Source organism: Chelonoidis abingdonii, chromosome 6 (genome assembly GCF_003597395.2).
Source record: "Chelonoidis abingdonii isolate Lonesome George chromosome 6, CheloAbing_2.0, whole genome shotgun sequence".
In the NCBI taxonomy this organism is placed as follows: Eukaryota; Metazoa; Chordata; order Testudines; family Testudinidae; genus Chelonoidis; species Chelonoidis abingdonii.
Genome location: NC_133774.1, coordinates 115,159,782 through 115,174,463, shown reverse-complemented (window position 1 = coordinate 115,174,463; position 14,682 = coordinate 115,159,782). Strand labels below are relative to the sequence as shown.

The following is a 14,682-nucleotide window of genomic DNA, read 5'->3' as shown; positions in this document are numbered from 1 at the left end:
CTTGCTATGCTGTTGAGCTCGTGATGGAAGATTTTTGTAAGAAATCTTGATTTGTGCTGTGCAATTGCGCATGTGTAATCTTAGATAATAAAAGAGGCAGGTGAACTCAGAAAAGCAGCTTTTTGCCTCCTCGGTTATCCTGCAAATTGGTGTCGAGTCTTTCCTTCATATGCTAAAACTTAAAGTGGTGTAAATAGTTCCACTGAAATCTATGCACATTAAAGTTAAGCACGTACATAAAGAATCAAGAATTTGGGCTGATTAACAAATATGGGCCTGATTTTCAGAAGTGTTGACCAATTACTATGGCACTCCGTACCTCAAAGCAGCACCCTGGAATCCCCATATTTATGCCATGCAAGGTATTATATGAAAGGTCATGATTTGCTGAAACCCATTTTTCTGCCAAAATATGTATATCATTAGTGTGTATGACGTTATCAGATGCTGCTATATGGTTGTTACTGAAATATGCTGCAAGTTTGCTAGTGGATGATGATGGAGGACGCAGGAGGAGGATTGATGATGGATCACTCGTTACTGAGTATGATCATCTTCCATGAGAGTTATGGGTCCTCAGGTGGCTAATAAGGCCAATCCTTGAACCATAAGTTCTATTACAATGAAGGTAGATATTTTTAGGCTCAGCAGGAGACTGTTGACTATGACTGGAGACCACTCTCTCCTTTCTTCTGCACCTCTTGTCCTCTTCGGTTTGTTGGCAAGCAAGTTCAAAATGCAGGGAACCATTACGCAGGATTTCACTCCAATTTAAGCGATCCTGGGCAAGCGTCTCCCAAGCATCAATGTCAATATTACATTTTTTAGGCTGTCCTTCAGCAAGTCCTTATAATGCTTCCGTTGTCCATCCATGTTACGGTACCCTTATTTTAGCTGAGAGAACAGAACCTGTTTTGGGAGGCGATGGTCTGGCATCCAGACAATGTGATCAGTCCAATGGAATTGCTGACTGATGATCATTGCCTTTGCTTCTTCCAGAACAGTAATATTGGTGCACCTGTCTTCCCATTTGATCCTCAGAATCTTACGAAGGAGTGTTGATGGTGCCTCTCAAGGACTTTCAAGTGGTGTCTATTGGTCGTCCAAGTTTCAGACTTATACAACAGTGTTGGGAGAACAACAGCTTGATAAACAAGAAGCTTGTCTGTTCAAATGTCATGATCTTTAAAGACTCTGTGCCGTAAACAAGAAAAAGCTGCACTGGCACAGCTCAGGCGATGTTGAATTTCTGCATCAATATCTGCCTTGGATGAAAGATGATTTCCAAGGTAGAGAAAATGATAGACCTTCTCCAGTGCCACTCTTTTGATTTTGATAGATGGGGCATGTAATACCTCATTTGGTGAGGGCTGATGGAGCACTTTAGTCTTCTTGATATTAAGAGTGAGATCAAGACATGTGTAAGCATCAGCAAACACATTCAAGATCGTTTGACGTGGGCAAAGATTGCGTTGTCGTCAGCATACTGAAGTTCCACAATAGATGTTCTGGAAATCTTACTCTTAGCTTTCAGCCTGCTAAGCCTGAAAAGTTTTCCATCCATTCTGTTAGCGATTTCAACGCCACCTGTAAACTTTCCAGCAATTAGTTAAAGAATGACGACAATAAAAAAAGCAAACACAGTTGGAGCAATGATACATCCCTGTTTGATTCCTGTTTGTACTATAAAAGGTTCACTCTGAGAGCCAGTGCTGCTCAGAACAGTTGCTTTCATGTTATCATGAAGCAATTTTAGGACATGGATGTATTTATCAGGACATCCAATCTTAGAAAGTACAGTCCAGCACGGCGATTCACTGAGTCAGAGGCTTCAGTTAGATCAATAAAAGCCATGTATAGTGATCAGTTTTGCTCCCGACACTTTTCTTGCAGCGGCCGTGCTGTGAAGATCATATCCACAGTTCCACGACATGGTCAGAAACCATTCTGTGACTCCAGTAAAATTTCTTCTGACAGGGCAGAAGGCAAGTTGCAAGAATCCGCGCCAGAACTTTGCCAGCAATGGCTAGGAGGGAGATACCATGATTATGTCCTCAATCCACTTTATCTCCTTTCTTGAAGAGGGTGACAATCAAGGCATCCTTCATTTCACTGGGTAGCTCCTCCTTTATCCAGATTTTAAGGAAAAGCATGTAAAGCTGCCGAATTAACTCTGGTCCTCCGTTTTTAAAGATTTCAGTAGGGATCCCATTTAGATCTGCTGCCTTGTTGTTGTTCATCTGCATGGTGGCATTGTGTACCTCATACAAATTGGGAAGGTCTCAGAGCTCTTCCCAAAATGGTCATTAAGGGATTTGCTCAAGGACTTCATCTACAACCACGGAATTACTGTTAAGAAGATCTTCAAAATGTTCTTTCCAGAGAGAATTAATGGTTTTGTTGTCCTCCAAAAGTGTGGTTCTGTCCTTAGAGCAAAGAGAATTCATACCATGAAAAACTGGCTGATAAACAGCCATGGTGGCATTAAAGATACCACATATATTGTGGATGTCCACAAGACACTGGAGTTCTTGTGCTTTCTCAGGCTACCATTTGTTCTTAAGTTCTCTGGTTTAACGCTGTACTTCTGTCCTCACCTTAGCATGGACTTCTCTCTTTATTTTACAATTTATGTTGTTCCGCCTGGCACGAAATGCCATTCTCTTCTCATTGATCAATTGCTCAATTTCAGCATCATTCTCATCAAACCAGTCCTGATGTCTTCTGGTTTGGTAGCCTATGATTACGACTTTCAATTAGCTCCAGTGTTCCTCAATTTCTTCTGGAAACTCTGATGGAAGCTTTTCTTCTAAGAATGCTTGGAAGTGGCCACATTTAATAGGGTCCTTCAAATCTTGAACATTCAAGCTTGCGCCTGACCTGCTTCTTTTGCAGCCTCCATTTGGGAGCAATCTTACTTTTCATTGTGGATCAAATGAGGCGACGACCTGTCCAACAGTCATCAGCACTTGTCATTGCTCTTGTGAGAAGTACGTCACTACAATCTCAGGCACAAACTATGACATAGTCAAGGAGATGCCAGTGTTTTGACAGTGGGTGTCTCTAAGATGTTTTGAACGTTTTTGTCAGAAAAGGGTGTTCGTAACAATAAGTTTATGTTCACTACACTTGGTCAGGAGCAGAATTCCATTTGAATTGCTTTTGCAACTCCTTCTTTCCCAGTAGTTTCTTTCCACAGGTCTGAGTCTTGTCCAACATGTGCACTGAAATCCCCCAGAAGGATGATCTTGTCTTCTGTAGGGGTCTCCAAGAAAGTGGTTTCCAACTGAGAATAAAAATCTTCCTTTACATTCTCATCTGCATCCAGTATTGGTGCACAGGCACTCACAATAGTTGCCTGTTGATTTCTGGTGAAACTCAGTCGAAGTGTCATAAACCGCTCATTGATGCCAACTCATACCTTACAGAGGCACCTTATGAGCTTGTTCTTTATAGCAAAGCCCACTTCATGCAATCGGGGTTCATCTATAGATTTTCCCTTCCAGAAGTAGGTGTATCCTCCTTTCTTCTCCCTCACCTGTCCCTCATCAGCTCTTCTAGTTTCAGACAAAGCAGCAATATTGATGTTAAACCGATTCAATTTACAAGCAATAATGGCTATGCATCGCTCTGGTCGGTCACTGTTTGAATTGTCCATCAGGGTACGTACATTCCAAGTTCCAAAGTTGAAAAGTTTCTTACATTTTCGACCACTGAGGTGGTGACCCTGCTGGATGCGGCTATCCTGCCAGGAAAAACAGAGGAAAGACTATTTTTAAGGTACCTTTTCTAAACCCCTCCCCATATGGGGTGAGCAGAGTGAATCATAAAAAGGACTGCTCAGTCGTGGGTGCGGCTGCCAAGATGCTCGACCCGCCTCAGTCCTCGAGCAAGACGACTGTATCACACACCCACCACCTGTGTGTCGGTCTGTGACTAGGAACTTCTAGATTTCACTGTCCTGTTCCCATAGCCACTCACCGAGCACCACTGGACTTTTGACTTGTACAATAGTCATTTCCCAAAAAACTGGAAGATGCCTGTGCAGGACTTTTTTTAAAGTGGGAAGACGGATGCACAACTGTCACCAAACTATCCTTGACAGATAGAGGACTTGAAACTAATGGCATGGACACCATGATGATTGGAAATGCTTTATTTGCTGCAGCCTTCATCAACCTTCACAGCTGTTGTAACATTACACAACAGTTTCACCTCCATTGTGCAGTTATCCTCCATCTGCTCTGCTGTTAGGGACTTCTTGAATTCAAGAAATCCCAAGAAGCACCTAGTGACATACAGAGGTGACTGTGACATTATCTGATTAAAATATGACCATGTAGATTATTGTTGCTACCACTGTTATATAACTGCAACAAATTTTATACAAGGTGTGTGTCAAGTAAGGTGTTTATGGATCGATTCTGATTTGCTGAATACGATTATACTATTTGTATGCATGTATCATTTTGTATTTGAAGTTATGAGTATTGGCTGTATACCTCTATTTCAAATATGTCTGCTCCTGTAGTAACGCCCAGAAGGTAGTTAGCATGCACATCTTGAAGGGACTATACAAGTTAAACGGCTCATCAAGGAACACTTAACTCACAATGGACCATGGAAGACGCCCATCCACACCTTCTAACTAGAGTACCAGTAATGGCTTCTGCTATGACCGAGCAAAATCATGCATGGACATGTGACTTGCCTATGTGACTCCAAACTCCATCTTGTTACCTGTAATTTTCCACAGTAAGAACAATGGATTTTCCTTCAATTGGCAAAAGCAATAAAAGGCCCTGGAAACACCTCCATTTTGCCTCTTTCCTGCTCAAACTTCTGGACTATGAACTTATGCTAATGGCAGCATTCCAACCAAAGGACTGAGGACCTTCCAATGATTTGGAAGCAACCAGAGACTTAACACGACACTATGGGCGGCAAGTTCTATGGGTCCGTGGTGCTCGGGCACCATGGGCCTGGCTTCAGCACTCTGAGGCCGAGTCTCTCGCTCAGCCCTGCCTTCCGCCCGGTACATCCCCCAGGCCATTGAAAACAGCCTGTGGCCTCCACTCATCACTGGCAGCGCAGCACAGCTGAGCAGCTTCCTGCCTGCTCACTCCACGTGGCTGCCGGCCCCTCCCTACAGCCCCTGGGCAGAGTGGGTCTGTGTCCCACTGCAAGAGTCCCTGTGGCCAATGAGAAGCTGCGGGGGCAGTGCTGGGGAAGGTAGCAGCACATGGAGACTTCCGGCCTGCCCTACCGAGGAGTTCCAGGTAAGTGCCACACTCCCCCACCCCCTCCCAGAGTCTGCACCCCACCCTTCGGTCCCCCAACTCCCTCTCAGGGACTGTACCCCCTCCCTCCACATGCCCTCCAGCCCCCAAATGCCTTCCAAGAGCCTGCACCCTCCACACTCCCTCTCATTCTCCAGCTCCTTCTCAGAGCCTGCACCCCCAGTCCCTTTCCACACACCCACTCCTACCCCTAATCTCTCTCCCAGTGCCTGCACCCCGACCCCCAGCCCAGAGCCAGCACCCAAACTCTGTCCCAGAGCCTGCACCCCTCACGCCCTCCTGCACACCCACCCCCTGCCCTGGTCCGGAGCCTGCATCCAGCACCTAAACTCCGTCCCAGAGCCTGCATCCCCACCCCTTTCTCCCACACGCTCTCCTGCCTCCAAACTCACTCCCAGAGCCTGCGTCCCAGCCCTCCACACTCCCTCCCAGAGCCTGCAACCCTCACCCCCTCCTGCACCCCAACCCCTTGCACAAGCCCAGAGCCTACATCCAAACTTCATCCCAGAGCCTGCACCTCCACTCCCTGCCGCAGCCTGGAGCCTGCACCCAGCACACAACTCCATCCCAGAGCCTGCATCCCAGACCCTGTCCCCCACCCAAACCCCCTCCCAGAGCCCAACCTCTCACCCATCCTGCACCCCAATCCCCTGCACCCCAGACCTCCTCCCCCCACCCAAACTCCCTCCCAGAGCCTCAGGCAGGTTGGGGGCGGAGTTGGGGGGGGCAGGTTCTGGGCACCACCAAAATTTCTACAAACCTGACGCCCCTGCAAGCCAGCAGTTTATTACATCACTGCTACAAGACCGATCCAAGGACTTGGCAATTATTGTGTGTATCTGATTCCTTTAACCAATTTTAACTGTCACCTTTTTTTTTTATTTTAATAAATAAACCTTTAGATTTTAGATACTACAGGATTGGCAACAGTGTGATTATTGACTAAAATCTGAGTTATATATTGATCTGGGTATGTGGCTGGTCCTTTGGGACAGAGGACCCTTTTGTTTGATGAAATGGGTTTTAAAAAACCACTCTCTTTAAGTCATGTCTGGGTGCTGAATCCAAGGCTGGAATGCCTAAGGAGACTGCTTTTTTGACTTCTTGTTAGCCAGTGTGGTGAAACAGAAATTTACTTTTGTTGTTGGTTTGGGAGCATAACCAGCAGTTTTGGGGTGTGTCTGCCCTATTTCTCAGCAGTTTGTCCTGAATTTCGTATTCTCAGTAGTGACCTACGGAGGCATGGTGACAGTGACCCCCACCCAGCTACGGTTGCCATGCATCTGGTTTCTGACTGGAATGTCCAGTCGAAAAGGGACTCTGATTCCACCAGTTAATACTGCTGTCAGTTACATGGCTGTATTTTGGGCAGGTTGTGGCTGTTACAAGGTGTGAATAATAATTTGCTCAGCCACTGAGATTCTTTTTTAAAGTATCTCCCCAATAATATCTATCCTGATAAAATAAAGTTCAATAAATAATATGCAATTGGCATGTCCACATTATGGTTTTGTACAGCGTGAAGAGTTTCTATATTGCCAGATATGTTTCATGTATATAAAGCAACTTCTGAGAACAATTCTGAACTTTATGTATTTATTTTACAATAGGTCTATGTGCAAGGATAGCAATACTCTTATGATTATTAAAGTGCCTCACTTTCCATATTTCATACCCTAAAAACAGGCTTGCAGAGCCTCAATTAAAAGACTACCACTATATTAATGAAATGCTATGAATATTTCTTGAGTACATATTTAGAGCACAGGGCACCAGGAGAGCATTATAAAGGCACACTTTATCCTGCCATATCCAAAAACTCTAGCAGTCTTTCCACTATAACTCCTTTAATATGCATATATTCTTGGACAGGACTCCTCTTTTTCAGCCCTGCCTGCACACTATTAAAAAAGATTTCCTAGTAAGGGTGTATTGCCAGTATTGACAGGTTATAACTTAATCAAAATAGTTTTAAAACTCATTAGGGCTCCATATTATCTGGAAGACATTTTAAATAAGTTATGTCTTGTCTACATTCGAATCACAGCTCGACTAACAGTTTTTAAAAAACAATAGCATACGCAGGGCCTTATGAATACATAATTGTAAATTAAAATACATGTGGATAATGTGCCAAGGAAATACAATTTTTATGGCATACTTAACATACTTTCCTTTCTCCCCCTCTTTTTTATCAGTACCCTTTCCTCCTCCATAATCTAACACTTCTACAGATGCTAGTTGCAATCTAGTACCATACTAGGAGTACAACAAAAATGTTTAGCTACAGATAGTGATCTAGCATCTAGGGTTAGTTACTAAGCATTACCATTTAGAAATTCTTCCTGTGCCCTCTTCTGGGACACAGCATCTTCACAGAAGAAATGGTTCTATTTGTGGTTTTCCAGAATGATTACAATTCATGTAAGGCCTTAGCGCTAAGAATATTATTGATGCCTTTCTTTAGGTAAGAGATATAAAAGAGTAAAAAGACATTCTTGTAGTTACAGGTGTAGTTCCAATCCAAGTGAACATGTATACATAAATCATGATCTATAATAGAAATACTGAAAGACTTTAGCTGTTGTAGCACAAGAAAACAACACTATTATAGTTAGCATTCTCTGAGCTCTCCAGTCTGAAGTTCATGTACAGATAAGAGTTAAAACTTAAAAAAAAAAAAAAAATTCCCAAGTCTGACTTTTTTCAGTCTCAGAGTAAATCAAACAAGGTTTCCCTTATACACAGATATGCAATGTCACACAACACGTAAAAATGCAACTAATTATATCCATAGAAACTACAGGTTTGTTAATATGTACACAGTATTACCTGAATCACTATTAGTTTTTCAAATCATGTTCTTTATTTTTTCCTTGACAAACGATCTTACTTAAGTAGGTCTCGGCAACACTATGTAAGGCTGTACATGATTAAATATATACAAGAACATTTACTACCACAAAAGCAGCACACACATCTGAAAATGCTATCAGATTAATTCTTTGGATCTGCTTGTCTGTGATCGGAATAAAATAAGAGAGTTACTCCTCATTAATTGCAAGCATAACTTCTAGAGTCACAGCCAATTGCAGTCGGAGATACATGCTGTAAAGACATTTAGTTTCAAGTATATAGAACAAAAATTAAGACATTTACCTGAAATTCTGGCACCGAAGGCTTTGTGACAGCTTTCCTCTTCTTTGTAATTGCTTTTTTAGATATGGATTTTTTTCCTTGTAAGATTAAAAGAGAAAAGATTCATAATGCTGTTTATTGCACTTCATTAATAAAACCAAATTACATACAACCTTGAAAGTTAAATTATAACTAACAGATAGCTGATGGTGAGTCATGTAAACATCATGAAACACAACTGAACTCAGCAAAAGCAAACATTAAACTACAAGTACCTGTGTGTGGGGCACCTTTATTTCACCAATGAATAAACCCACTATAAACTCCAACACACCAAATGAAAATTAAGAACATTAGTAAACTATGAAACAAACATTCACACTACCATTGTGACCGGGAGGGGGAGGGTGCATAATTTAAACCAGAAGCATAAATTGGCGGGGGGGGGGGGGGGGGACAACCTTACCTACAAAAATTCTTCTCTGATGTTAGTATCCCACATTGATTAGTACCCCACATTGATCCACACACTAGGCCTGGGGCCTTTGCCGTGTGATATTAAGTGAGCTCTCAAAGCACAAGTAATTTCTAGAAATCACCTCATGGACACACTGGAGTTACCATACCAGAGGAGATCACTGCTCAGTCTAGTCCAGCAACCTGTACCCGGCAGCAGCCAAAACCTAATCTTGCTTTAGAATAAGGCAAACGCCTTCCACACAATACATTTCCTTCCCAATTGCACAATGTAATGATCTGAAAGAAAAATTCCTATTAAACTTTAAAGGCAATCAGTTTACCCTTAAAATATCAGGGATAATATTCCTTGTAATCTCTCAAACTAACAAAATAGCTATAAATGTTACACGTGCGCAAGATACCCAGGGAATAATTTCTACAATCACCCACAATTGTACATATTTAACATCTTTAATGGTTAGAGTGCAAATGAAGAGATCAATCTGTCTCTGCCAAGACTACTATTACTATTCCAAACCTCAGAGTAATTTGCAAAAAGCTGCAAAATGAACAAAAACAACCAAATAATTTAAAAACAACCTACCACATAAAGTTCCCTTTTTTCCCCCTCTAGTATGGATTAGGTAAAAAATTACCATATTGTTCTCATTGACTTGCCTGGAGTAAGTGTTTCGGTATTTTTTGTGAGGTGATTAAAATTTCACGAACGATATTTTGGTCTATATTTTTCCAAATTTGGTCTGATAAATTTTAATTATTTTAGTGTGCAATGTGCTTTGTAGTGCAAATTCAAAGATATGGCTCCTGTTAGGATGTATCCAGAACAGCACAGAAAACAGTGAAAATATTATTTATATATATCAATGATAAATTGTCACCTGGAATACTCTGTTACAGAATATTCTGTTCTCATCACACTATTTCAAAAATATATAGCAGAAACAGAAGTGGTCTAGAGATGGGAGACAAAAATAATGGTGGATGTGGAAAGACTTCCATATGAGAAGCAGCTGAAAACCACTGAGATATTATAATTTGAAAAGAACATGAATAAAAGAGGACATGATAGACAAACACAGAATAATTAATAGCATAAACAAAGACTGAGCACTTCTTCTTGCTATAACAACATATGAACAAGGGGACATTCAATTAAACTGAAAGGTGATAAATTATACAACTATTAAAAGGAAATCCTTTTTTTCCAAAACGCATAAAGAATGTGTGGAACTCATTGTCACAATGTCTCATCGTGGCCAACTACTTAATAGGATTCAAAAACAGATCACACATTTATATGGCTAAGGAAAACAATTTATTATCTCCCTCTTTATTAACAACCTTTTATATAACTGAAAACTGTTATCATGGCCCCCCTCAATCTTTTCTTCTCCAGACTAAACAAATTCATTTATAAATCTTTCCTCATAGGTCATGTTTTCTAGATCTTTAATTCATTTTGTTGCATTCCTGTGGACTTTCTCCAATTTGTCTACATTTTTCCCAAAATGTGGTGCCCAAAACTGAACACATTACTCCAGCTGAGGCCTTATCAGTGCTGAGCAGAATGGAAGAATTCATTCTTTTGTCTTGCTTACAAGACTCCTGCTTATACATCCTGGAATGACGTTTGCTTTTTTTGCAACATTATTACATTGTTAACTCAGATTTAGTTTGTGATCCACTATAACCCGCATAGCCTTCTCTGCAGTACTTGTTTCTAGATAGTCATTTCCTATTTTATATTTGTGAAATTGATTATTCCTTCTTAAGCAGAGTACTCTGCATTTTTCTTTACTGAATTTTATCCTATTTATTTATGTCCAGATCATTTTGAATTCTAATCTTGTCCTCCAAAATGCTTGCAATCTCTCCCAGCTTGGTCTTGTCCACAGCCTTTCTAACGGCACTCTCCATGCCATTATCCAAATTTATGAAGATATCTAAAATTGGACCCAGGACGCATCGATGTGGGACCCTGTGATGGATTCCCCCTGGGGTACCACTGAGCCCCCTGACCCATTAGCCTGGGCTCCCTCTCACACTGTACTGCTGTGACAAGCTGAAAAGCCCTGCAGCCTGCACTTTCACCAGCATACATACAGGTAGGGACACACCCAGCTGCAGTTACATGCAGGTCACAGCTAAGGCAACTCCCAGCTCCCCAGGCACACACCCCCTCTGGAGAACAAACTTAAAATTATACTGTCTGGCGCTGCACAGGGAATTGTACAGCATAAACTTATGAAGTTCACCCACTCCCTCAACACGGAGAGGAATGTGCAACCGTCTTTGACCCTTGAGCTAAGATTCCCATATGCTTCACGCCAACTCACTGGTTTAGATGAAATAAAAACCAGTTTATTAACTATAAAAGATAGGTTTTAAGTGATTGTAAGGGATAGTAAACATAAGCAGATTGCCTAGCAAAAAAAAAACAAAAAAGGCAAGCTAATCTTAATATACTAAATAGACTGGACATGAATTAGCAGATTCTTGCCCTAAAAGATGATACAAGCAGGCTGCAGATTCTTTAGGAAACAAGCTGCACTTGCTTTTCAGCTTGGAAACCCCAAGCGTTTCATTCACAAGCTAGAAAACCCTATAGCTTGTATCTAGCACTTCCCCCAGTTCAGTAGGTTCTCAGTGGTTTCCTGGAGGCTTCTTGTGTAGGTAGTTAAGACCACCCCATGATGTCACTCCTTGCCTTGTACAGCTTTTGCATATGGTGGGAACCCTTTGTTTCAAAGCTTGGTTCCCAGACCAGTCTGTGGAAAAATACTGACATCCCAAGATGGAGTCCAGCAGTAAGTGGTCAGATCACATGTCCTTGTAGATTCACAGCAGCCATTACTCACAGGCTGTGTAGAGTGTTCTCAGGAAGGCTTATGTAGGAGATCAGCTTCTCCTAATGCCTACTGTTTTATCCTAATGGCCCATTGCCAAGAATAGGCCCTTCCCCACCCATTATCTAGACTGAAAGCATCTTGTCTATTGGGAATTACGGAGGTGTAACTACATTTGAAATACAGACACATAGTCAATATGCATAACTTCTCCAATAACATCTCACATGACTTATCTTGCATAAAATCAGGGTGGAAAAAATGATTTTTTTTTAAATCAATTTTTTTTGATAAAATGCTTTTTGAGGAAAAAACTGATCAAAAATAGTTTTAATTAAGATACATTATAGCTCAAAGATATCTCATCATGGAATAGGGATTATAAATTCTAATTCTATAGTATGAGACAATATAGTCAAGTAATGTTTAAGAAAAGTTTTGTAAATGAGTTACAATAGTTCATGGATTAGGGATCCATTCTTATGGGGCTTGAGGGGCTTCTGCATAGATTATTTAGGTTAATCTTTCTATCTACCCACTGGGACTCAGTGCTCAGTCTAAAAGATACCATCAGAGATGCTTAGTTTTGCAGTTCTCAAACTGCAGATTTGTGTCTCCAGAGATAACGTTTGTTAATAGCAAAAATGTTTTTAAATAAATGGGGGGGGGAGGGGAGAAATAACAGACCTCAACCCTATTGTCCCTCTGCAAATTTGTGTACACAGTATCAATCCCTTACCTCTCTCTAAAAGTACAAAGTTTCAAAAAGTTCAATGAATAGAAGATTGCTGGGGGCAGAATAGATCTGGACAAGGAGAAGTCATCTAGAAATAAATTTGAGAAGGGAGGGACAGGCAGTAGAAACAAAAGTGAAACTGAGCAGCATATTCCAGAAGTCTTTCTGAGTGTGGCCTTCATTGATTTGAGTTCTACCATACCATTCTGTCATTAGAAGGGAAAACCTATAATGGCAGCAGGCCGTAAGAGAGACCCAGTGTGGGAATATTTTAATGAAGTTCCTTTATCTGTGGGTAAGACAGGCATGAATGGAAAATGTAAACAGTGAAACAAAGAAATGCAAGGCCTGGTTGCCCTAATGAAACAACATCATGAGACGTGTTCCTTCTCAGGAGGAAGCTGTGTTGATGATGATGAAGGGAATAGGTCTGAACATGGATGATCTTCAAGTTGGTAAACTTTTTTATTTCATACTTCTTTCTTAAGGACTGCCTGTCTTCCTTCTGGGCTATTCTTGAATTCTCATGTTTGAGCAAAAAATATAGTAGTTACTCTGTGGTACTATCATTTTAGATGCAGCTGTGATTAAAAAAATAGCTGAAATAGGTAGATATTTATTTTACAATTTCACCTTTCAAGTAGTTCTGAGTGTCAGTGAATGCAATGAGTAATATGAAGTAAGCAGTATGGTAATAATAATTAAATAACAGCATTGACTTATTTTGTTTAGGAGAATTCATCCTCAACATACAGGATTCTGAAGACTATCCATCTTCAAGATCACTATCATTTTCTATAGTTCCAGAGTTATCTGCCAATGGTAGCATTTGTCACATCATATATGTCACATAGCCACAGTATATCACCTGTAGCAAAAAGAAAAAAATCTCCATCCTCCAGAACCATAGATAAATTTGTGATAAAAACCAGCAGATTACAAAAAGAGGTCATCGATGGGAAAATTGCCCTGTTTGTTTATGCAACAAACTCTCCTTTCCCTATGATTGAGAAACCACACTTCATTAACATGAGTCAGTCATTAAGACCAGTATACAGTCCACTCAACAGAGCAGATGTAGCAGGCAAATTGCTGGATAAAGTGTATGAAAGAGAAATTGAGCAGTGTGCAAAAGGTTTAGAGGGTAAAATTGTTAACCCGAGTCTTGATGGGTGGAGCAATGTCCACAATGATCCTGTTGTATGTGCTTGTGTGACAACAGAAGAAGGGAATGTCTTCCTTACAGAAACAATTGATACATCAGTAAATGCACACACAGCAGAATACTTACAAGTAGCAGTAAAAGCCATAACAAACTGAAAAAAAAAATTCAAATGTATAGTATGCACCTTGGTCACAAACAATGCTGCAAATGTTTACAAGATGAGAAGAAATTTTTTAGAAAAGACTGAAGAGAGTCCCATGCTCTCCTTGCCAAAGACTTCAGTGTTCCAGAAATAAAGGCGAATATTGTTGAAATTGCAAAATACTTCAGTTAACAACCACTTTGCAGCAGCTGCTCTGAAAAAAGTGGGAGGAACCAAGCTAACTCTCCCACAATAGAACTCAGCAGTGGACTGTTTTGAGCACTATATTAAGAACAGGCCTAATATGATGAGTTTGTGAACAAAATTGTGAAAAAATAGATAGCACTGTCGCAGTCGAAGTTCTCAACATTGGGCTTGAGTTCCATTTCTTTCCATCACTCTGGCTTGTTTCTAGTTAAATCTGTATTCTTTCTTAAATAAATCCACTTTTGTTTTACTATAAGTGCTCACAGGTACTATATGATTTACAAGAGCAGTGGTTTAGGGTAAAATGGTGAACTGGGGTACACTGCTCCTTTGGGGCACAGGACTGGGGATATCTATGAGTAGCCACTGGCAGGGGCTAGATATCACAGGATAATAATTCAAAGGGATTCGGTAACTGGGATGTACTTGTTAACTTGCAAGGTGAAGGTTGAGTTAGCATTGCCCAGATGAAAGTGCTTGAGTGGCTGAAAGGCTAGTGATGTTAGGGAGCTAACACTCAGCTGCCATAAACAAGATTCCCTCATGCTGAAGGCAGGGGATAACAAGGTGACTCTGAGTCCTGGGTACCTCAAGAACTGTCTCAGCTACATTTAAAAAAAATGTTACTAAATATTCAAAAGCTAGGAAATTACAGAATTCATTATACC

At 40.9% G+C, this 14,682-nt stretch overlaps 1 protein-coding gene across 4 annotated transcripts in view; it reads right to left on the bottom strand.

The window, feature by feature from the left end:
* Positions 1 to 14,682, bottom strand: part of BRD10 (bromodomain containing 10) — an 82,452-nt gene that overhangs the window by 33,000 nt on the left and 34,770 nt on the right. For all 4 annotated transcript variants that reach the window (XM_075067366.1, XM_075067367.1, XM_075067368.1 and 1 more), the window contains one exon: positions 8,460 to 8,536. In XM_075067366.1, coding sequence (XP_074923467.1) covers positions 8,460 to 8,536 — 77 coding nt within the window. The remainder of the gene's footprint in view (positions 1 to 8,459; positions 8,537 to 14,682) is intronic.